Source organism: Oryctolagus cuniculus, chromosome 21 (assembly GCF_964237555.1).
Source record: "Oryctolagus cuniculus chromosome 21, mOryCun1.1, whole genome shotgun sequence".
Lineage (NCBI taxonomy): Eukaryota > Metazoa > Chordata > Mammalia > Lagomorpha > Leporidae > Oryctolagus > Oryctolagus cuniculus.
Genome location: NC_091452.1, coordinates 5,631,688 through 5,655,641, shown reverse-complemented (window position 1 = coordinate 5,655,641; position 23,954 = coordinate 5,631,688). Strand labels below are relative to the sequence as shown.

At 53.9% G+C, this 23,954-nt stretch overlaps 1 protein-coding gene across 2 annotated transcripts in view; it reads left to right on the top strand.

The window, feature by feature from the left end:
* Positions 1 to 23,954, top strand: part of DNAH10 (dynein axonemal heavy chain 10) — a 130,539-nt gene that overhangs the window by 68,098 nt on the left and 38,487 nt on the right. For both annotated transcript variants that reach the window (XM_070066094.1, XM_070066093.1), the window contains exons 39-47: positions 241 to 399; positions 1,384 to 1,519; positions 14,677 to 14,799; positions 15,830 to 15,964; positions 16,159 to 16,375; positions 18,256 to 18,375; positions 19,622 to 19,767; positions 20,017 to 20,169; positions 22,466 to 22,726. In XM_070066094.1, the coding sequence (XP_069922195.1) occupies positions 241 to 399; positions 1,384 to 1,519; positions 14,677 to 14,799; positions 15,830 to 15,964; positions 16,159 to 16,375; positions 18,256 to 18,375; positions 19,622 to 19,767; positions 20,017 to 20,169; positions 22,466 to 22,726 (1,450 nt within the window). The remainder of the gene's footprint in view (positions 1 to 240; positions 400 to 1,383; positions 1,520 to 14,676; positions 14,800 to 15,829; positions 15,965 to 16,158; positions 16,376 to 18,255; positions 18,376 to 19,621; positions 19,768 to 20,016; positions 20,170 to 22,465; positions 22,727 to 23,954) is intronic.

Here is a 23,954-nt window from a genome sequence, read left to right as displayed (position 1 = left end):
TATGTGAAAGTGACGCGGAGCTGTGCTTCCTGCACAGACCTCACGTGTGCTGGGGCCGTGCTTCTGCTGAGAGAAAAGAATGTTCCTTCATGTTTCGTGTGCACAGCTGAGAGCAAACAGAAGCCCGGGGAAGGTTTGCATGGACTGCATCTTCCAAAGCATGGAGCCCCTCCCACACCCAACCCAGATGTTTGCACTAGGTTTGCCTAAGCCACGGCTGAAGCCTCGCCTTTGCTCCAGGCTCGGCATAATGACGAAGTTGTACATCCTGAATCCCAAAGCTGTGAGCGTCATAGAGCTCTACGGCATCCTGGACCCCACCACCCGGGACTGGACGGACGGGGTGCTGTCCAACATCTTCCGGGAGATCAACAGGCCCACCGACAAGAAGGAGCGCAAGTAAGGGTTGCTGCGAGCAGGAGGGCGCCCGGGCGGCTTAGCGATACTTAGCTGGGGTTAGGAATGGGGAAAGAGGGGCTGGTGTTGCGGCACAGTGGGTTGAAGCCATGCTGCATCCCACATGGGTGCCGGTTTGAGTCCCGGCTGCTCTATTTCCGATCCAGCTCTCTGCTGTGGCCTGGGAAAGCAGCAGAAGATGGCCCAAGTCCTTGGGCCTCTGTACCCACGAGGGAGACCCAGAGGAAGTCCCTGGCTTCAGCCAGGTCCAGCTCCAGCTGTTAGGCCATTTGGGGAGTGAACTAGTAGATGGGAGACCTTTCTCTGTATCTCTCCCTTTCTCTCTGTAACTGCATTTCAGATAAATAAATAAATCTTTTTAAAAAAGAAATAAATGGGGAAAGAAGAACTTTTATATCGGAGCTCCCTGCTGGGACCCCAGCAGACCGAGTCAAGTCCCAGAGGCTCCTTCACGGAGCGCCAGGTTCCCACTTGTGCTTTGTGGTTTTGGTACCCATCTGTCCTCATTCTGTGGTGTGGGAGTTCCAGGGCTGTCTGCAGCTTCCCCTGGAGGGAACGGAGGCCTGGGGAGAGAGCCTTGCCCAAGGCCAGGGGCTGAGCTGGGCTGCTGACACTGTGCTGTCCAGTGCCAGGCTCCTGGTCCCACGCTGCACGGCAAGGCAGCAGAGTGTCATGGAAAGTGCTAGAATGCTTCTCTGAGCCCGGCTTTCCTTGGCAGATGTGGCTGATGGTGCCCAGCTTCCCTTTCCACACGCTGTGGTGAGGGTCCGTGTGGCTGAGTGGGGGACGTTCTGCGGGTGCCACAAGCCAAAGCTGGCCGTCACTCATTCCTGTGATCCCTCCTTGAGAAACTCAGGAGTGGCCCTGGACCAGTAGGGTGCTGCGTGTCCGGTTCTGGCTGGGGGGAGATGCCTCATGTGGATGTGGAGGGAACACCAATGGCTCACCTTCCTGTGGCCGTTGCAGGTACATCTTATTTGACGGCGACGTGGACGCCCTGTGGGTGGAAAACATGAACTCCGTGATGGACGACAACAAGCTGCTGACGCTGGCCAACGGGGAGCGCATCCGGCTCCAGGCGCACTGCGCACTGCTCTTCGAGGTGAGTAGGGGTGAGGAGCAGGAGCCTCCCCATGAGACGCACAGGACGAGAAAGCTGTGCAGGGCCCTCAGGGAGTTTCACGCCAAAATCAACATGGCCTTGAATTCCATGTCTCAAGTTTTTATAGTGCTCACAAAATGTTCAACAAGGTTTTCTTCAATTAAAAACTTAGATGTTTATTGGAGCAGTAAAAAGCATAGGTGACTGTCAGAGAAACAACACGAAAGAGTTTACACTGAGTGCAGTTCCTTGGTCTCTGCTGGCCTCATTACCTCTATCCCACAGGTGGCCACTTTTGCTGTTTTTTTTTTTTTTTTGAGTTTTTTCTCCTGATGACTGTCCTAGTACCTGTCAACAGCCTGTCTAGCAAGCTGTTTCTTCCTTGATCAAGTTTGCACCTTATCTGTTGACAGCTATCAAAGAAGGATTCTTCTCTTGTACCACTAGCCCACCTTCCCTCCTCAGATTGCTGGTTGCTAAATTGGTTAGCAGTGAGCAGAATTTACATGATTGTAAATATGGAGCTACTTGCTATGGGGCCAGCCACAGTGAATACGCTCCTTTAGAGCCATTTGTTTTGCCTGGAGTTTGTAATTGCCTTTGTTTTTCCCCACCCATGCTGTTCGCTTCATCTTATCCTTGTTTGTTCTTTCAAATCCTCTGTCATATCAGGCATTCTGTTGAGCCTCTATTTTTTTTCCCTGGATTCTGCTCTTGAATGTCTTCCATCCCCTGCATCCATTACCAGTGTTTGTGGTCCTTGGACTTGCTTTCATTCTTTTTTTTTTTTAACTTTTATTTAATGAATATAGATTTCCAAAGTGCAGCTTATGGACTACATTGGCTCCCCGCCCCATGACTTCCCTCCCACCCGCAACCCTCCCCTTTCCTGCTCTCTCTCCCCTTCCCTTCATATCAAGATTCATTTTCAATTTTCTATATATACAGAAGATCAGTTTAGTATACATTAAGTAAAGATTTCAACAGTTTGCACCCACATAGAAACACAAAGTGAAAAATACTGTTTGAGTACTCGTTATAGCATTAAATCTCAATGTACAGCACATGAAGGACAGAGATCCTACATGAGGAGTAAGTGCACAGTGACTCCTGTTGTTGACTTTAAAAATTGACACTCCTGTTTATGGCATCAGTAATCTCCCTATGCTCCAGTCATGAGTTTCCAAGGCTATGGAAGCCTTTTGAATTCTCTGACTCTTATCTCATTTAGACGAGGTCATAGTCAAAGTGGACGTTCTCTCCTCCCTTCAGAGAAAGGTACCTCCTTCTTTGAAGACCTGTTCTTTCCACTGGGATCTTACCCACAGAGATCTTTCATTTAGGTGTTTGTTTGTTTGTTTGTTTGTTTTTGCCAGAGTGTCTTGGCTTTCCATGCCTGAAATACTCTCATGGGCTTTTCAGCCTGATCCAAATGCCTTTAGGGCTGATTCTGAGGCCAGAGTGCTGTTTAGGACATCTGCCATTCTATGAGTCTGCTGTGTATCTCGCTTCCCATGTTGGATCACTCTCCCCTTTATTTATTCTATCGGTTAGTATTAGCAGGTACTAGACTTGTTTATGTGCTCCCTTTGACTCTTAGTCCTTTCATTATGATCAATTGTGAACTGAAATTGATCACTTGGACTAGTGAGATGGCATTGGTACATACCACCTTGATGGGATTGAATTGGAATCCCCTGGTATGTTTCTAACTCTGCCACTTGGGGCAAGTCCGATTGAGCATGTCCCAAATTGTACATCTCTTCCCTCTCTTATTCCCACTCTTATGTTTAACAGGGATCACATTTCAGTTAAATTTTAACACTTAAGAATAACTGTGTATTAATTACAGAATTAAACCAGTAGTATTAAGTAGAACAGACAAAAAAAAACTACTAAGAGGGATAATGTATTAAGTTGTTCATTAACAGTCAGGGCTATGCTGATCAAGTCACCATTTCTCATAGTGTCCATTTCACTTCAACAGGTTTCCTTTTTGGTGTTCAGTCAGTTGTCACCGATCAGGGAGAACATATGGTATTTGTCCCTTTGGGACTGGCTTATTTCACTCAGCATGATGTGTTCCAGATTCCTCCATTTTGTTGCAAATGACTGGATTTCATTGTTTTTTACTGCGGTATAGTATTCTTTTTTTTTTTTATTTTTATTTTTTTTTTTTATTTTTTGACAGGCAGAGTGGACAGTGAGAGAGAGAGACAGAGAGAAAGGTCTTCCTTTGCCGTTGGTTCACCCTCCAATGGCCGCTGCGGCCGGCGCGCTGCGGCCGGCGCACCGCGCTGATCCGATGGCAGGAGCCAGGAGCCAGGTGCTTTTCCTGGTCTCCCATGGGGTGCAGGGCCCAAGCACCTGGGCCATCCTCCACTGCACTCCCTGGCCACAGCAGAGGGCTGGCCTGGAAGAGGGGCAACCGGGACAGAATCCGGCGCCCCGACCGGGACTAGAACCCGGTGTGCCGGCGCCGCTAGGCGGAGGATTAGCCTAGTGAGCCGCGGCGCCGGCCACTGCGGTATAGTATTCTAAAGAGTACATATCCCATAATTTCTTTATCCAGTCTACCGTTGATGGGCATTTAGGTTGGTTCCAGGTCTTGGCTATTGTGAATTGTACTGCAGTAAACATTAGGGTGCAGACCGCTTTTTTGTTTGCCAATTTAAATTCCTTTGGGTAAATTCCAAGGAGTGGGATGGCTGGGTCGAATGGTAGGGTTATTTTCAGGTTTCTGAGGAATCTCCAGACTGACTTCCACAGTGGCTTGACCAGTTTGCATTCCCACCAACAGTGGGTTAATGTCCCTTTTTCCCCACATCCTCACCAGCATCTGTTGTTGGTAGATTTCTGTATGTGAGCCATTCTAACCGGGGTGAGGTGAAACCTCATTGTGGTTTTGATTTGCATTTCCCTGATTGCTAGTGATCTTGAACATTTTTTCATGTGCCTGTTGGCCATTTGGATTTCCTCTTTTGAAAAATGTCTATTGAGGTCCTTGGCCCATCTCTTAAGTGGGTTGTTTGTTTTGTTTTTGTGGAGTTTCTTGATCTCTTTGTAGATTCTGGTTATTAACCCTTTATCTGTTGCATAGTTTGCAAATATTTTTTCCCATTCTGTCGGTTGTCTCTTCACTCTCCTGACTGTTTCTTTTGCAGTACAGAAACTTCTCAATTTGATGCAATCCCAATAGTTGATTTTGGCTTTGACTGCCTGTGCTTCCCGGGTCTTTTCCAGAAATTCTTTGCCTGTGCCAATATCTTGAAGGGTTTCGCCAATGTTCTCTAATAACTTGATGGTGTCAGGTCATAGATTTAAGTCTTTAATCCATGTTGAGTGGATTTTTGTGTAAGGTGTAAGGTAGGGGTCTTGCTTCATGCTTCTGCACATGGAAATCCAATTTTCCCAGCACCATTTGTTGAATAGAGTGTCCTTGCTCCAGGAATTGGTTTTAGATCCTTGATCAAATATAAGTTGGCTGTAGATGTTTGGGTTGATTTCTGGTGTTTCAATTCTGTTCCATTGGTCTATCCATCTGTTTCTGTACCAGTACCATGCTGTTTTGATTACAACTGCCCTGTAGTATGTCCTGAAATCTGGTATTGTGATGCCTCTGGCTTTGTTTTTGTTGTACAAGATTGCTTTAGCTATTCGAGGTCTCTTGTGCCTCCATATGAATTTCAGCATCATTTTTTCTAGATCTGAGAAGAATGTCTTTGGTATCTTGATTGGGATTGCATTGAATTTATAAATTGCTTTTGGGAGAATGGACATTTTGATGATGTTGATTCTTCCAATCCATGAGCATGGAGGATTTTTCCATTTTTTGGTATCCTCTTCTATTTCTTTCTTTAAGATTTTGTTATTCTCATCGTAGAGATCTTTAACATCCTTGGTTAAGTTTATTCCAAGGTATTTGATTGTTTTTGTAGCTATTGTGAATGGAATTGATCTTAGCAGTTCTTTCTCAGCCATGGCATTGCTTGTGTATACAAAGGCTGTTGATTTTTGTGCATTGATTTTATATCCTACCACTTTGCCAAACTCCTCTGTGAGTTCCAATATCTCTTAGAGTTCTTTGGATCCTCTAAGTAAAGAATCATATCGTCTGCAAAGAGGGATAGTTTGACTTCTTCCTTCTCAATTTGTATTCCTTTAATTTCTTTTTCTTGTCTGATGGCTCTGGCTAAAACTTCCAGAACTATGTTAAATAGCAGTGGTGAGAGTGGGCCTCCCTGTCTGGTGCCAGATCTCAGTGGAAATGCTTCCAACTTTTCCCCATTCAATAGGATGCTGGCCGTGGGTTTTTCATAAATTGCTTTGATTATATTGAGGAATGTTCCTTCTATACCCAATTTGCTTAGAGTTTTCATCATGAAAGGGTATTGAATTTTATCGAATGCTTTCTCTGCATCTATTGAGATAATCATATGGTTTTTCTTCTGCAGTCTGTTAATGTGGTGTATCACATTGATTGATTTGCGAGCATTGAACCATCCCTGCATACCAGGGATAAATCCCACTTGGTCTGGGTGGATGATTTTCCTGATGTGTTGTTGCATTCTATTGGCCAGAATTTTATTGAGGATTTTTGCATCTATGTTCATCAGGATATTGGTCTATAATTTTCTTTCAGTGCTGCATCTTTCTTTGGCTTAGGGATTAAGGTGATGCTGGCTTCATAGAAAGAATTTGGGAGGATTCCCTCTTTTTCGATTGTTCTGAATAGTTTGAGAAGAAATGGAATTAGTTCTTCTTTAAATGTCTGGTAGAATTCAGCAGTGAATCCATCTGGTCCTGGGCTTTTCTTTGTTGGGAGGGCCTTTATTACTGTTTCAATTTCTGTCTCAGTTATGGGTCTGTTTAGGTTTTCTATATCTTCATGGTTCAATTTAGGTAGATTGCATGTGTCCAGGAATCTATCCATTTCTGATAGGTTTCCCTGTTTGCTGGCATACAAGTCCTTGTAGTAATTTCTGATGATTCTTTTTATTTCTGTGGTGTCTGTTGTTACGTTTCCTTTTTCATCTCCGATTTTATTGATTTGGGTCTTTTCTCTTCTTTTTTTAGTTAGTTGGGCCAATGGGGTGTCAATTTTGTTTATTTTTTCAAAAAACCAGCTCTTCGCTTGGCTGATTTTTTGTATTTTTTTTTGATTCAATCCTGTTAATTTATTCTCTGATTTTAATTATTTCTCTTCTCTTACTAGATTTGGGTCTGGTTTGCTGCAGTTTTTCTAGGTCCTTGAGATGCGCTGAGAGCTCATTTATTTGGTACCTTTCCAATTTCTTGATAATACGCACCTATTGCTATAAACTTGCCTCTCAATACTGTTTTTGCTGTATCCCATAAGTTTTTTTTTTTTTTGACAGGCAGAGTGGACAGTGAGAGAGAGAGACAGAGAGAAAGGTCTTCCATTGCCGTTGGTTCACCCTCCAATGGCCGCCGTGGCCGGTGCACTGCGGCCAGTACACCGCGCCTATCTGAAGGAGCCAGGTGCTTCTCCTGGTCTCCCATGGGGTGCAGGGCCCAAGGACTTGGGCCATCCTCCACTGCACTCCCTGGCACAGCAGAGAGCTGGCCTGGAAGGGGGGCAACCGGGACAGAATCCAGTGCCCCGACCAGGACTAGAACCCAGTGTGCCAGCGCCGTAAGGCAGAGGATTAGCCTAGTGAGCCACGGTGCCGGCCATCCCGTAAGTTTTGATATGTTGTGTTGTTATCCTCATTTACTTCCAGAAAGTTTTTGATTTCTCTTTTGATTTCTTGAATGACCCAGTGTTCATTCAGGAGCATGTTGTTCAGTCTCCATCTGTTTGCATACTTTCTAGGGTTTCCTGAGTTGCTAATTTCCAGCTTCATTCCACTGTGGTCTGAGAAGCTGCATGGTATGATTCTAATTCTTTTAAATTTGCTGAGACTTGCTTTATGGCCTAGTATGTGATCAATCCTAGAGAAGGTTCCATGCACTGCTGAGAAGAATGTGAAGTCTTTAGATGTAGGATTGAGAGTTCTGTAGATATCTGTTAGATCCATTTGGGCAATAGTGTCAATTAAATCTGCTGTTTCCTTGTTGATCTTCTGTCCGGATGATCTGTCTATTTCTGAGAGTGGAGTATTGAAGTCCCCCAGTACTATTGTATTGGGGTCTATGTGGGGAGCAACCCGGACTAGACTGAGTTACTGGAATTAAGACTTATTCTATGCATCTGCTCTCCCACAATATGGCGCTGGGAGAGGAGAAAACAGCTTCTACGCAGCTGCCTCCAGTTCAACCAATAAACTGTAGGACCTGCTCCTGATTGGAGAGCAGCGTACTCGGCGTGTGGGCAGCCGAGTTAGGATTGGCGGAGGAGGACTATAAAGGAGGAGAGAGACGGCATGCACCAGGAACATCTATGGGGAACATCTAAGGGGAACACCTGTGCAGCCCCCGAGAGAGCCGGCCGGCGGTGTGCCGCTCCCCTGCGGAAGTGGGGAATGTGGCCAGGGGGAACTGCCCTTCCACGGAGGTGGAAAGGATAGTAGCCAACCCGGGAAGAACCAGCAGCAAACCCGGGGAGGGCCGAGCAGACGAAAAGAACAGCGCAGGGTCCTGTGTCATTCCTCCACGAAGAGGGGGAGCGACATAATGGTGCCGTGACTCGGATAGGAAACTTAGGAGGGAAGAAACGGGAAGAAGTGGGAAAATACCGGAGAGAGAGACTAGCAAAGAGCCTAGGTGCCGGAAGAAGCTATTGAAAGCCTAGGCATAGACTCGGATATGGACTGTGGGAAAGAAGTTAGGATTGAAAGCGAAAGTGAAAGCTTTCATAGACTCGGATGCGGACTATGGCGGGGAAGCTAGGAGATTGAAAGCGAAAGTGAAACCTGGAGGAGGCTTGGACTCGGATATGGACTGTGGGAAAGAAGTTAGGATTTAAAGTGAAAGCAAGAAGAAACTTAGATACGGACTGCAGGTTGAAAGTGAAAGTGAAACCTAGAAGAAACTTAGACTCGGATACGGACTGTGGGGAGTAGCCAGGAGAAATGAGAGGAATATTGTTGGAAGAAAACTTAAGGAAACATACCGGGTAGAGAAAAATGTTAGGGAGGATGAAGCCGCGAGTGCAGGCCGAGGCGGAGATATAAGCCACCTTGGAATTCTTCAAGTCACCCCGGGGAGCAAGAGGCGAAGATCTGGAACCAGAGGCAGAGACATGGGCCGCCAGGTTGAAATTCACCAGGTTAGTCCGGGGAACTTGGACTGAATGCCGGTGGTGGCGGAAACATTCGCGGAAGCCGCCGCGTGCAGAGAGAGCACGGGGCGTGAATAGATAGGGAACGCAGGGCTGGCGCGAGGCCGTGGTGCGGGCGCGAAGTGCGTGGAGACCGCGGAGTGTGCGCGCGAAGCCGAGCCGCGCAGATGAGAGAAGCGCGGGCTGGGCCGGCGCCGCGGCTCACTAGGCTAATCCTCCGCCTAGCGGCGCCGGCACACCGGGTTCTAGTCCCGGTTGGGGCGCTGGATTCTGTCCCGGTTGCCCCTCTTCCAGGCCAGCCCTCTGCTGTGGCCAGGGAGTGCAGTGGAGGATGGCCCAGGTGCTTGGGCCCTGCACCCCATGGGAGACCAGGAAAAAAGCACCTGGCTCCTGGCTCCTGCCATCGGATCAGCGCGGTGCGCTGGCCGCAGCGCGCCGGCCGCGGCGGCCATTGGAGGGTGAACCAACGGCAAAGGAAGACCTTTCTCTCTCTCTCTCTCTCTCACTGTCCACTCTGCCTGTCAAAAAAAAAAAAAAAAAAAAAAAAAAAAAAAAAAAAAAGAAGCGCGGGCTGAAGCGGCGCAGAGCTGTGAAGCCGCCGCGGGGCGGGCGCCGGCGGGGCAAGGCGCCGGGAAGCCACGCAGAGCCGTGAAGCTGCCGCGGGGCGAGGTGCCGAGAAGCAGCCTCGGGCGGGCGCCGGGAAACCGCGGGGATAAGAGAAACAGAAGTTTAGAAGTAAAATGAGAGAAATAGGAATGCTGGAAGATAGAAGTAAAATGGGAGAAATAGGAATGCCCGGAGATAGAGAAATAGAGAAATAGAAAGGCCTCCCCCTCAACATGGCAATGAGAAGGCTTGGATTCGGTTTGCCTGATAGGTTTTGTAAGCACCTGCAGGCAGTTCTAGCAGAGTAGAGCATGCGCTGCAGGGCACCGAACACAGGCATGCATCAGTGCCTAAAAACCTCCTCACAACATGGCGAAGAGAGGACCCGGATTCGGTTTGCCTGATTGATAGGACTTGTAAGAGCCTGTGGCAACTCTAGCAAGTAGAGCAGAGTGTGTGCCACGGGACACCGAAGACAGGCGCGTATCAACGCCAAAAAATAAAAAGAAAGGGGGATCTGTGGGGAGCAACCCGGACTAGACTGAGTTACTGGAATTAAGACTTATTCTATGCATCTGCTCTCCCACAATATGGCGCTGGGAGAGGAGAAAACAGCTTCTACGCAGCTGCCTCCAGTTCAACCAATAAACAGCAGGACCTGCTCCTGATTGGAGAGCAGCGTACTCGGCGTGTGGGCAGCCGAGTTAGGATTGGCGGAGGAGGACTATAAAGGAGGAGAGAGACGGCATGCACCAGGAACATCTATGGGGAACATCTAAGGGGAACACCTGTGCAGCCCCCGAGAGAGCCGGCCGGCGGTGTGCCGCTCCCCTGCGGAAGTGGGGAATGTGGCCAGGGGGAACTGCCCTTCCACGGAGGTGGAAGGGATAGTAGCCAACCCGGGAAGAACCAGCAGCAAACCCGGGGAGGGCCGAGCAGACGAAAAGAACAGCGCAGGGTCCTGTGTCGTTCCTCCACGAAGAGGGGGAGCGACAGTCTAAATCTCCCTTTAAGTCCCTTAACATATCTTTTAAATAGACCGGTGCCCTGTAATTAGGTGCATATACATTTATAATAACTATCTTTCTGTTGAATTGAACCCTTAATCATTATATAGTGCCCCTCTTTGTCTCTCTTAACAGTTTTTGTATTAAAGTTTATTTTGTCTGATTTTAATATGGCTACACCTGCTTTTTTTCTTGGTTTCTGTTGGCATGGAATATCTTTTTCCAACCTTTCACTTTCAGTCTACTTGTATCTTTGTGAGAGAGATGTGTTTCTTGTAGGCAACAAATAGTTGGGTTTTGTTCCTTAAGCCAATCAGCCAATTGGTGTCTTTTTTTTTTTTTTTTTTTTGACAGGCAGAGTGGACAGTGAGAGAGAGAGACAGAGAGAAAGGTCTTCCTTTGCCGTTGGTTCACCCTCCAATGGCCGCCGCGGCCGGCGCGCTGCGGCCGGCGCACCGCGCTGATCCGATGGCAGGAGCCAGGAGCCAGGTGCTTTTCCTGGTCTCCCATGGGGTGCAGGGCCCAAGCACCTGGGCCATCCTCCACTGCACTCCCTGGCCACAGCAGAGGGCTGGCCTGGAAGAGGGGCAACTGGGACAGAATCCGGCACCCCGACCGGGACTAGAACCCGGTGTGCCGGCGCCGCTAGGCGGAGGATTAGCCTAGTGAGCCGCGGCGCCGGCCCCAATTGGTGTCTTTTAACTGAAGAGTTAAGTCCATTAACGTTTAATGTGACTATTGATACATAGTGACTTTGCCCTGCCATTTTCCCGGAGATATTTTCTAGTATATGCTTTGAGCTTCCCATGCTCTTTTACTGGTAGGTTTTCTTCCTTTCCCTTCTTCATATTGATGGCCGTGTTTCTGTGTTTCTGAGTGTAGCACATCTTTAAGTATCTTTTGCAGGGCTGGACGAGTGGCCACAAATTCTTTCGCTTTCTGTTTGCTATGAAAGGTCTTTATTTCACCTTCATTCACAAATGAGAGCTTAGCAGGATATAATATTCTGGGCTGGCAATTTTTCTCTCTTAGCACCTGTGCTATGTCTCGCCATTCCCTTCTAGCCTGTAGTGTTTCTGATGAGAAGTCTGCTGTGAGTCTGATTGGAGATCCTCTGAGAGTAATCTGACGTTTCTCTCTTGCACATTTTAGGATCTTTTCTTTATGTTTCACTGTGGTAAGTTTAATTACAACATGTCGTGGTGAGGATCTCTTTTGGTCATGTTTACTGGGGGTTCTATGAGCTTCCTGTGCTAGGATGTCTCTGTCCTTCTCCAAACCTGGAAAGTTCTCTGCTAGTATCTCACTAAAAGGCCTTCCAATCCTTTCTCTCTCTCCATGCCTTCAGGAACTCCTAGAACTCGAATGTTGGTTTTTTTTTTAATAGTATCCTGTAGATTCCCAACAATATTTTTTAGATTTCTTTTTTTTTTTTTTTTTTGACAGGCAGAGTGGACAGTGAGAGAGAGAGAGACAGAGAGAAAGGTCTTCCTTTGCCATTGGTTCACCCTCCAATGGCCGCCGCGGCCGGCGCGCTGCGACCGGCGCACCGCGCTGATCCGATGGCAGGAGCCAGGAGCCAGGTGCTTTTCCTGGTCTCCCATGGGGTGCAGGGCCCAAGCACCTGGGCCATCCTCCACTGCACTCCCTGGCCACAGTAGAGAGCTGGCCTGGAAGAGGGGCAACCGGGACAGAATCCGGCGCCCCAACCGGGACTAGAACCTGGTGTGCCAGCGCCGCTAGGCGGAGGATTAGCCTAGTGAGCCGCGGCGCCGGCCTATTTTTTAGATTTCTATTTCCTCTTCTTTTCTTTGGTTTGACTGTATGTTTTCCTGTGTTCTGTCTTCTAAGTCTGATATTCTCTCTCTGTCTAATTGACTCTGTTTTTAAGGCTCTCTAATGTGTTTGTCATTTGATCTATTGAGCTCTTCATTTCATTTTGATTTCTCTTCACTATCACACTTTCCTGTTCTACTAGTTTCTGCGTTTCATTTTGATTCTTCCTTAAAATTTAATTTTCACGAGAGAGATTTTCAATCCTGTCCAATAAGGATTTCTGTAGTTCAAGGATTTGCTTTTGAAAACTTCTAAATGTTCTTATCATAAATTTTTTGAAATCCGTATCTTGCATTTCTTCTATCTCATCATCTTCATAATCTTGGCTTGGGGTGTTTTGTTTATTTGGAGGCGTCATAGTGTCATCGTTGACCTTGTTCCCTCGATTTTTGTGTTTGTTGGTTGGCATTGTTAATTCTTCTTCCCTCACTGTGAGTTTTTTTTTTATACTATGTCTGTGTTAAGTGGACCACCTGCTGTTGGAGGAGCCTTGGAGGCTTGAGATGGGTGTGGCCTGAGAGCTCTGCTTGGTTCTTCCGGGTTACGGGTGTGCAAAGGTGACACCCTCAGGTTATGTGTGGTGAATCTCTCTCTCTCTCTCTCTCTCTCTCTCTCTCTCTTTATTTATTTATTTATTTTATTTTTTATTCAGGAGGTAAGTAATACCACATGGCTGAGCAGAATTGATGGTATTTAGCTTCTGATCTCTGGCTTCTACCCAAAGAGTCTGTGCGGGCTCAGTTTCTGCTGAGGACTCCCACTGGGTTGCCTAGGCTACTGAATTGTAGCGACTCAGTTCCTTAGCTCTCCCATGTTGTTATGTATATCCCGAGTGGGGCCTGCTCTTTGTCTCTTGCTCGCCTTTGCAAGGTTGGTGGAGAGAGAAACTTGTTTGTACCAGTACCCCCCCCCCCTTTTTTTTCTTCTCTCCTGTAGTCAGTCTGGTGAACTTCTCCGCCTCAAAGCCTGCTTCCCTCTAGATTCTGTCCGCCATTTCCCCGCCAATGTCTCCGGTTACTGAGCTCACCTCCCCTTCCAGCGCGGATGTGTGGACTCGGAGCCCTGGGCATCCCTGCTCTCCCCGCTGGTCATCTGTCTCACATCCACTCCCCTTCCAGCACTGGCGCGCAGACCCTGCGGCTCCCGCGGCTCGTCTTCCGCGTGGTGGGCGACCTTGCTCTCCCAGTAGGTCCTCCCTGCTTTCATTCTTAATATTAATGTTGTCCTCACTCGGCTGGCTGAATCTTGTGAGTGCACGAGTATTTACACATACAGTTATCTGATCGGCTGACTCAGCCATGTGCTTTTTAGAAGAGAGAGATATGCATTTTTTTATTTGACAGGTAGAGTTAGAGAGAGAGAGAGAAGCAGAGAGAAAGGTCTTCCTTCCATTGGTTCACCCCCCAAATGACTGCTACAGCTGGCACTGCGCCAATCCAAAGCCAGGAGCCAGGTGCTTCTCCTGGTCTCCCATGCGGGTGCAGGGCCCAAGCACTTGGGCCATCCTCCACTGCCTTCCTGGGCCACAGCAGAGAGCTGGACTGGAAGAGGAGCAACCAGGACTAGAACTCGGTGCCCATATGGGATGCTGGCGCCACAGGCAGAGGATTAACCAAGTGAGCCATGGCACTGGCCTGATGTGTATTTTTTTTTTAGATTTATTTATTTATTTGAAAGTTAGAGTTACACAAGAGAGAGGGAAAGGCAAAGAGAGAGAGAGAGAGAGAGAGAGACAGACAGACAGACAGACATCTTCCATCTGCTGGTTCACTCCTCAATTGGCCGCAACAGTTAGAGCTGAACTAGTCTGAAACCAGGAGCCAAGAGCTTCTTCCAGGTCTCCCACATGGGTGTAGGGACCCAGGGACTTGGGTCATCTTGTACTGCTTTCTCAGGCCATAGCAGAGAGCTGGATCAGAAGTGGAGCAGCCGGGACGCGAACCGGTGCCCATATGGGACGTGGGCACTGCAGGCAGCGGCTTTAGCCATTGCGCCACAACACTGGCCCCTAGATGTGTATTTCTTAATATTGCTGGCTTAGCTGTGTGCTCGTCAAGTTTCAGATTCCCTGATCTCAACCACACTAAGAAAATAAATAAAGACAGAAAGGAAACAACCGAAATGGTGTTTGTTTTTTGGGTGGTGGGATTGTGGTAGCTTTTTTCCCTCTGTATGCTTTTCTATTTTTTGTCAGATAGTCTACAATGTATTAATTCTCGCATTACTTCCGTAGTAGAGGAAAACTTTAAAAAGCGTAGTTGTCCTGTCAGAAACTAGGGGTTTGATTAAAAGCTTCCTGAAGGCCGCATTAGCCTGGGTGAGACCTGGGATTCCTGCAGGTGTGAATCCCGCGTGTGGAGTCCACGCGTGTCCAGCTGCAGGCGTGACCGGTCGTCTTCATTCCCCCCAGCGTTGAGTCCACGCGTGTCCAGCTGCAGGCGTGACTGGTCTTCTTTGTTCCCCAGGTTGGAGATTTACAGTACGCCTCCCCTGCAACCGTGTCTCGGTGTGGCATGGTTTACGTGGACCCCAAGAACCTGAAGTACCAGCCATACTGGAAAAAATGGGTCAGTCAGCGACAGAACAAGGTGAGGATGGTTTCTGGAGAGAGCTTACCATCGGCGGGGCCGGTGACAGCCCCGAGGGAGCTGTAGCTGGAGGCCAAGACCTCGTCCTTGGCCAGCTTTGTCTGTGAGCCAAACCAGACAGAAACACGGTCGACACGTGTGTCGGGTTCACAGCTGGCGGGCTGGGTGAGGATGTCCAGGGTCAGAGCAGAGGCTGACAGGCTTTCCGGCCGTGGGGTCGGCAGTAAACATCGCTGGCCCTGTGTGTGGGCCACGTGGTCTCTCTGGCAATTGCTCCGCTCTGCTGCCGTGGTGCACACACATGTGGGGGTGACCGTGTGCCAGTAACGGTTTGCCAGGTTGGCACATAGGGTGGTGACCGACGAGCGTGTGTCCAGGAGCAGCTGGGTGAGTGCCACGTGGGAAGGCCCCAGGATCTCACGGTGTCAGACCTCAGAGCCCACCCACCATGTGTCACAAGGCTCCTTGGAAGGGGCGCTGTCATGGTGACGGGCGGGGATGGGTGTGGCAGGCAGGTGCAGTCTGTGGCCCAGCCGCACCTGGGATACCAGAGCACGTTGTCAAAGGGACGCGGGTGACCTGGCCGTGTCTGTAGCAGGGCCCTGGGCAGTGGGGAAGTCGGAACCAGGACAGGATGACACCCGAGAAGAGAAGACCCAGGGAGCGAGGGGACCACTGTCGGGGATGCTGTCCCCCGGGAGGAGGGACGCTGAGGCCCCAGGCAGTCCCTGGAGGCCGTGGCTGCCCTACAGGGCACAGGGCCTTCTGAGGTTCTGCATTCTTTGCTGGGTGACCATGGGCGTACCCCTTTCTGTCCAGTGGGACCTGTTATCCTTCCTCCATCCCTCGCCTCCTCCTCCTCCCCTTCCTCTCCCAGGGAGTGGGGTGGACGCCCGGCATGGAAACATGAAGGACAAATGTCCTTACACCTGTTAAGGCGCCATCACTGGGGCTTCCCATTGGCCAAGCGCGCCATCCATCAGAAGCTGCTTCCCGCCTTGGGAACGCTCTGGGACGCGCTCTCCCACAGGTGGAGCAAAACGACCTGGACCGGCTCTTCGACAAGTACGTGCCCTACCTCATCAACGTGATCGTGGAGGGCATCGTGGACGGGAGGCAGGCCGAGAAGCTGAAGACGATCGTGCCCCAGACCGACCTCAACATGGTGGGCGGCCCTCGCTATGCACGCTCGGACACCCGTGGGCTCGGGAGGGGGTGCGTGCCAGCCAGCCGAGCGCCGGCGCCGTCAGCACGGCGTGGGCGCGGGCGCTGGGCTCCAGGACCCGGGGGTCTGGGGCGGGAACAGACCCCACGCAGGTGCACTCTCCGGGCTGAGCCAGGTGCCTGCCCGCGAGCCAGGTGGCGCAGCTCACCAGGATCCTGGACGCCCTGCTCGAGGGGGAGGGGGAGGACGCCGACGTGCTGGAGTGCTGCTTCCTGGAGGCCCTGTACTGCTCGCTGGGCGCCTCCCTGCTGGAGGACGGGCGGCTCCGCTTTGACGAATGCATCAAGCGCATCGCTTCTCTGCCCACCGCGGACACGGAAGGGGTTTGGGCCCGGCCCGGGGAACTGCCAGGTAGGGGCCCTGCTCCAGGGGCTTCCGGGCAGGGGTCTGGGCTGCTGTGGCTTTTTACTTTTTATAAATAGGGAACGATTCCCGCCTTTCTGGTTTGTTTCCATTTTGTTTGCAAGGCAGAGAGGCAGACAGATCTTCTGTTCACCGGCTCACTCCCCAGAGACCCGCAGCAGCCCGGGCTGGGCCAGGCTGAAGCCGGGAGCTCCCCCGGGGTCTCCTCTCTTTCTGCAGAGGTTCTTTTTGGACATAGAAGTGAAAACCACCCGACAGGGGCTTCTCCCCGTAGCTCAGTGGCCCCAACAGCTCTGATTTGTCCTTTCTAGCCAAACCCCACCCTCACACCCCAGGATGGCCCCCCACTCCCCTAGGACTTCCTGCCCCTGACTGTGAGGCCTGCTGTTCCCTGACCCCCCTCCCACAGCCGCCCCCTCCACCTCGTGCACACACAGGACCACTTGCCTTTGACTGTGGGACCCCCCCAGAGGATGGCCTGCGCCCCCCTAGGACAGCCGCCCACTCCCTCAGGACTCCCTGCCCCCGACTGCCAGGCCTGCTACTCCCCAACCCCCCCACAGCCGCCCCCTCCACCTCGTGCACACACAGGACCACTTGCCTCTGACTGTGGGACCCCCGCCATGGCCTGTGCCCCCAGGACTTCCTGCCTCTGACTGTGAGGCCTGCTGTCCCCTGCCTGACAGCCGCCCCCCCACCTGCCCTTGACTGTCGGGGCCCCCCCAGAGGATGGCCTGTGCCCCCCTAGGACGGCCACCCACTCTCTCAGGACTCCCTGCTACCGACTGCCAGGCCTGCTATTCCCCAACCCCTCCACAGCTGCCCCCTCCACCTCGTGCACACACAGGACCACCTACCTGCCTCTGACAGTGGGGGCCCCCAGAGAAGGGCCTGTGCCCCCCCAGGATGGCTCCCCCCCCCAGGACTTCCTGCCTCTGACTGTGGGGCCTGCTGCTCCCCCTCCCCGGCCCCGCTCAAGGCCTGCCTCCCCCAACCCCCTCAAACCCCTCCCCCCTTCACCATGGACACTCAGGACCACCTGCCCTGACTTCCCTGTGTTCCCTCTGCGCTCTGGGTGCCCCCCCCAACCCGGCTCTCTGTGCCCTCTGACCCTTCACCCCTGCCTGCTGCCCTTAGGCTCCTTGGCTTCCTGTCTTCTTCCCTTGAGACCCCTTTCCTGTCCGGTCTCGCTGGTCTTGCCGCGTCACCAGGGAGGGGTCCGTTGGGTCTGGAGGAGCTCCGGGCTCTGGCCTCTCGCACCCCCGGAAAGGAGAGGCGGCCACAGAGACAGGTTGCTTTACGTGAAGCAGAGGTTGGCGCCAGTCTGTCCTTTGAAGAGTTTTTATCCGGTGAAGGAGGGAATTTGCCACTGTTGGGGGGGGGGAGGCAGCTGGCGGGAGAGCAGGGCTCTCTGAAGCCCCGGCAGCCTCCCTCTGATCGTGTCACAAGCCGCCCTGTGCCACTTCTCTGCTGTGCCATTTGCATTGCAAGGAGTCGGGAAGGGTCTGGTTGGCACCGGGGTCTCAACCAAAGGGGGAAGGGAACGGTGGGACAAGTCCTTTAGGGTCTGTGGGGAGCCTGCCCCGTTCCCATGGGGGAGAGCGCCCTGCAGCTGCGACCCCGCTCCCAGCCGCACCTGCCGCTCTGGCTCCACACAGTGTCCCTTTGCTGGCTCCAGCCCGCCCTGCACGGCCCGACCTCCCTCCCGGTGGCCAGTGTCCGTCCACGGGCTGAGTAGCCTTGGCTCAAGTACTGCCCGAGGGGCAGTCGCCTGGAGGTGCCCACCAGTGTCTGTCCGTTTACAGCGCGGGCCGGGAGGGCTCCGGTTCTGTCTCGGACCCAGGCGAGACAGCCCCTTCTCACCACAGGTCACCTTCCAACCTTGTATGACTTTCACTTTGACCCCAAACGGAATCAGTGGATCCCATGGAGTAAACTAGTCCCAGAGTACGTTCACTCTCCAGAGAGGAAGTTCATTGACATCCTGGGTGAGTGCCAGCTGCCTGGCTTCCTGGTGTGGACTGATCATACGAATATTCAGAGATGGGGGGGGGAGAGAAAGAAACAGGGGGAGAGAGAGAGAGAGACAGGGGAAGAGAGAGGGAGAGAGAGACGGGGGAGAGGGAGAGAGACGGGGGAGAGGGAGAGAGAGACGGGGGAGAGGGAGAGAGACGGGGGAGAGGGAGAGAGAGACGGGAAGAGAGAGAGGGAGAGAGAGACGGGGGAGAGGGGGAGAGAGACGGGGGAGAGGGAGAGAGACGGGGGAGAGGGAGAGAGACAGGAGGAGGGGGGAGAGATGGAGAGGGGAGGAGAGAGACAGGGGTGAGGGAGAGGGGGAGAGAGACAGGGGAGGGGGAGAGAGAGAGAGGGAGAGAGAGACGGGGGAGAGGGAGAGAGACGGGGGAGACAGAGAGAGATGGGGGGAGAGAGAGACAGGGGAAGAGAGAGAGGGAAAGAGAGACGGGGGAGGGGGAGAGAGACAGGGGAAGAGAGAGAGGGAGAGAGAGACGGGGGAGAGAGAGAGACAGGAGGAGGGGGGAGAGATGGAGAGGGGAGGAGAGAGAGACAGGGGTGAGGGGAGGAGAGAGAGATGGGGAGAGAGAGACGGGTGAGGGGAAGAGAGAGAGACGGGGAGGGGGGAGAGAGAGAAAGATGGGGGGGAGAGAGAGACGGGGAGGGGGAGAGAGAGAGAGAGAGAGAAGAAGAAAGAATATGAGGACCTTCTATCCGCTGTTTCGTTTCCCAAATGGCCACAACAGCTGCAGCTGGGCCAGGCTGAAGCTGGGAGTTTGAAGCTCTGTCCAGGTCTCTGAAGCGGGTGCAGGGGCCAAGCATCTGGGCCGTCCTCCACGGCTTCCCTAGGCCCATCAGCAGGAAGCTGGGTGGGTGTGGAGCCGCCGGGACTTGAACTGGTGTCCACTCGGGGGTGGCGGAGTCGCAGGAAGTGGTGTAACCTGCCACGCCACAATGCCAGCCACCAACGCACACTTCTTACACGGGGGTGTGGGTGCCACGTTGAAGTTAGGCCTCCACAAAGCCGCGGGCGGCGGCGGCCAGGGTGACGGCTCCTAGGAGGGGGTCGCAAGGTCACACTCGCGTGTGTGCTGTTGGGGTCCCGGCCCAGCTTTTGAGGATGCGTTTGGTGGGGCTCGGGGGATTCGGACACCCCCAGTGGCCAAAGGCTCACGCTCCGGGTGCTGCTGCCGCGCGCCCACCCTGGTTGTCGCCCTCCAGTTCACACGGTGGACACAACCCGCACCACCTGGATGCTGGAGCAAATGGTTAAAGTCAAGCAGCCGGTCATCCTGGTCGGAGAATCCGGCACCTCCAAGACGGCCACTACCCAGAACTTCCTCAAAAATCTGAATGAAGAAAACAACGTAAGTCGCTCCCCACGGGCGTCCCTGCCCCACGCGTGTACCGCGCCCCCCGCCCACGGTGGCTTCCCACAGCACACACAGGCGCCTCGCTGGGCGGCTGGAGCTCAGGCTGGTGCCCAGGGTAGATCTTGCTCCCACGGGAAGGCTTCCCGCGGGGTGAGGACGAGCCGGTGTGGCAGGGACCCCTGAGTTTGCACGGTGGGCGGTGGCGTAGGGGCCCCGTGTTCTGACCCGGCCTTTCCGCCTCAGATCGTGTTGATCGTCAACTTCTCCTCCCGCACCACGTCCATGGACATCCAGAGAAACCTGGAAGCCAGCGTGGAGAAGCGAACCAAAGACACCTACGGCCCCCCCATGGGGAAGCGCCTCCTCGTGTTCATGGACGACATGAACATGCCCAAGGTGGCCGGCGGCACAGCGCGCAGGCACACGCGGGCCCTCCCGGCTGCTCTGTCCTGCAGGGCAGGGCACAGGCGGCCTTTGCGTGCTTGGCGTGCGTCCAAGGAAGGGGTTCCCAAATGAGCTGCGCTTCAGGTGGCGACCCCGTGTGCTCAGCCCACGCACACGGGAAGCAGGGGCAGACGCTGCCCGAGAACCCCCACCCCCACCCCGGGTTTACCAAGGAGAGGGCGCTAGGCTGCGCAGCGGGGTGTTCTGGAGCCAGAGCCTGCGAGGGGCGAAGTTTCCTTAATGCGCGGCCACAGGCGTTTGCATCCTTTTGCAGAACCACTGTCCCCCCCCAAGAGTGCAGAGCCAGCACCCCCCACCCAGACATCTGTCCGTCTGTTTACTGTTATTCTGTTCTTCCACCCATTTATTCACTCGCCTGTGTGTGCATCACCCATCTGTTCACCCATCCACCCACCCACCTACCCATCCATCCATCCATCCACCCACCCACCCACCCACGTACCCACCCACGTACCCATCCACCCACCCACCTACCCATCCATCCATCCATCCACCCACCCACCCACCCACGTACCCACCCACGTACCCATCCACCCACCCACCCACCCATCCATCCACCCACCCACCCACCCATCCATCCATCCATCCACCTACCCACCCACCCACCCACCCATCCATCCATCCATCCATCCATCCACCCACCCACCCACCCATCCACCCATCCATCCATCCACCCACCCACCCACCCATCCATCCATCCACCCACCCACCCATCCACCCACCCACCCATCCATCCACCCACCCATCCATCCATCCATCCATCCACCTACCCACCCACGTACCCATCCATCCACCTACCCACCCACCCGCCTATCCATCCACCCACCCACCCACCCGCCTACCCATCCATCCACCCACCCGCCTACCCATCCATCCACCCACCCACCCACCCACCTACCCATCCATCCACCCACCCACCCGCCTACCCATAAATCCACCCACCCACCCGCCTACCCATGAATCCACCCACCCACCCGCCTACCCATCCATCCATCCATCCACCCACCCACCCACCTACCCATGAATCCATCCACCCACCCACCCACCTACCCATGAATCCATCCACCCACCCACCCATCCATCCACCCACCCACCCACTCACCCATCCATCCATCCATCCACCCACCCACCCACCCATCCACCCATCCATCCATCCACCCACCCACCCACCCATCCATCCATCCATCCATCCACCTACCCACCCACGTACCCATCCATCCACCTACCCACCCACCCGCCTACCCATCCATCCACCCACCCACCCGCCTACCCATGAATCCACCCACCCACCCACCCACCTACCCATGAATCCATCCACCCACCCACCCATCCATCCACCCACCCACCCACTCACCCATCCATCCATCTATCCACCCACCCACCTACCCATCCACCCACCCATCCATCCACCCACCCACCCACCCACCCACCCATCCACCCACCCACCCATCCATCCATCCACCCACCCACCCATCCATCCATCCACCCACCCACCTACCCACCTACCCATCCATCCATCCATCCATCCACCCACCCATCCATCCATCCATCCATCCACCTACCCACCCACGTACCCATCCATCCACCTACCCACCCACCCGCCTATCCATCCACCCACCCACCCACCCGCCTACCCATCCATCCACCCACCCACCCGCCTACCCATCCATCCACCCACCCACCCGCCTACCCATCCATCCACCCACCCACCCACCCGCCTACCCATCCATCCACCCACCCACCCGCCTACCCATGAATCCACCCACCCACCCGCCTACCCATCCATCCATCCATCCATCCACCCACCCACCCACCTACCCATGAATCCATCCACCCACCCACCCACCTACCCATGAATCCATCCACCCACCCACCCACCCACCCACCCACTCACCCATCCATCCACCCACCCACCCACTCACCCATCCATCCATCTATCCACCCACCCACCTACCCATCCACCCACCCACTCACCCACCCACCCACCCAGCCATCCAGTTGAGTATCTTTACTGAGCGCCTCCTGTGCCTCCCCTCAGGGAGCTTGGAGGGAGCGCGAGAGGGGAGCACACCCATGAGTGAATGTGCGAGTGCAAGCTTCGAGAGGCCCCCAAGACCAAACCAGGGTGTGGGGGGGGGGGGCTGAGCTGCCGCCGGGGCTCAAGTAGGGCCGCTCGGAGTCCTGCTTGGTGATCCGATGCTCTCTTTTCTTCCACAACAAAACCAAGGTGGATGAATACGGCACCCAGCAGCCGATCGCCCTGCTCAAGCTGCTGCTGGAGAAAGGCTACCTGTACGACCGGGGCAAGGAGCTGACCTGCAAAACCCTCCGCGACCTGGGCTTCGTGGCTGCCATGGGCAAGGCGGGAGGCGGCCGCAACGAGGTGGACCCGAGGTTCCTGTCCCTCTTCAGCGTCTTCAACGTCCTCTTCCCTTCGGAGGAGTCTTTGCATTTGATCTACTGCTCCATCCTGCGAGGCCACACCTCGGTGAGCAGTCACGGGGGGCAGCCGGCGGGGGGTCCGGACACAGCTCGGTGAGCAGTCACGGGGGGCAGCCGGCGGGGGGTCTGGAGGCCACAGCTCGGTGAGCAGTCACGGGGGCAGCCGGTGGGGTGGGGGTGGGGGTCCAGACACACCTTGGTGAGCAGTCACGGGGGGCAGCCGGCGGGGGGGGGGGGTCCGGAGGCCACACCTCGGTGAGCAGTCACGGCTCGGGGAGCCGGCGGGGGTGTCCGGACACAGCTCGGTGAGCAGTCATCGTGGGGAGCCAGCGGGGGGGGGGGTCTGGAGGCCACACCTCGTGAGCAGTCACAGCTGGGGGAGCTGGCGGGGGGGGGTGTCCAGAGGCCACACCTCGTGAGCAGTCACAGCTGAGGCAGCCGGCGGGGGGGGGGGGAGTCGGGAGGCCACACCTCGGTGAGCAGTCACAGCTGGGGGAGCCGGCAGGGTGGGGGTAGGGGTGGGGTGGGGGTGGGGGTCCGGAGGCCACCGGGGGCTGCCTCACCTGTGCGGCCAGGCCCATGAAGATGTATTTTAATTTTATTATTTTTAAAGATTTATTTATTTTATTTGAAAGGCAGAGGTATAGAGAGGCACAGAGGGAGACAGAGAGGTCCTCCATCTGCTGGTTCACTCCCCAAATGGCTGCAATGGCCAGAGCTGTGCCGATCCAAAGCCAGGAGCTTCTTCCAGGCCTCCCATGTTGGTGCACGGGCCCAAGGACCTGGGCCACCTTCTACTGCTTTCCCAGGCCATAGCAGCGTTGTGTTCTGGATTGCCCAGATAGAAAGAACCAGTGAGACTCACCGTAATGCAAAGAACAAAGGGACTTTATTTGTAGGTCCAGCATGCTGGGGCCTGACCTCCTGTTCAGTGTAGTGCTGGGAGACCAAGACCCCCTTCTCTGTGTCCTCAGGGTTTTTATAGTTCCCAGGCAAACAAGTATTACGTCCGCATTCCTTCCTTCCCCTGGCCCTGCAGGACCAAGGAAGGCCCACCTTATTGGTTGCCTCCACCTGGTCCTGCGGACCAGACCAAGGACTGCCCGGTGTCAGGTTTCATTTTCTCACACCAGGCGCATCCTGGGCCTAGTCTGTTTTTTTTGTCTTGTGAGAAGCCTGTCATGGCGTGGCTCTGGCCTCTCACAGCAGAGAGCTGGATCGGAAGTGGAGCAGCCAGGACTCGAACTGGCGCCCATATGAGATGCCGGCGCTGC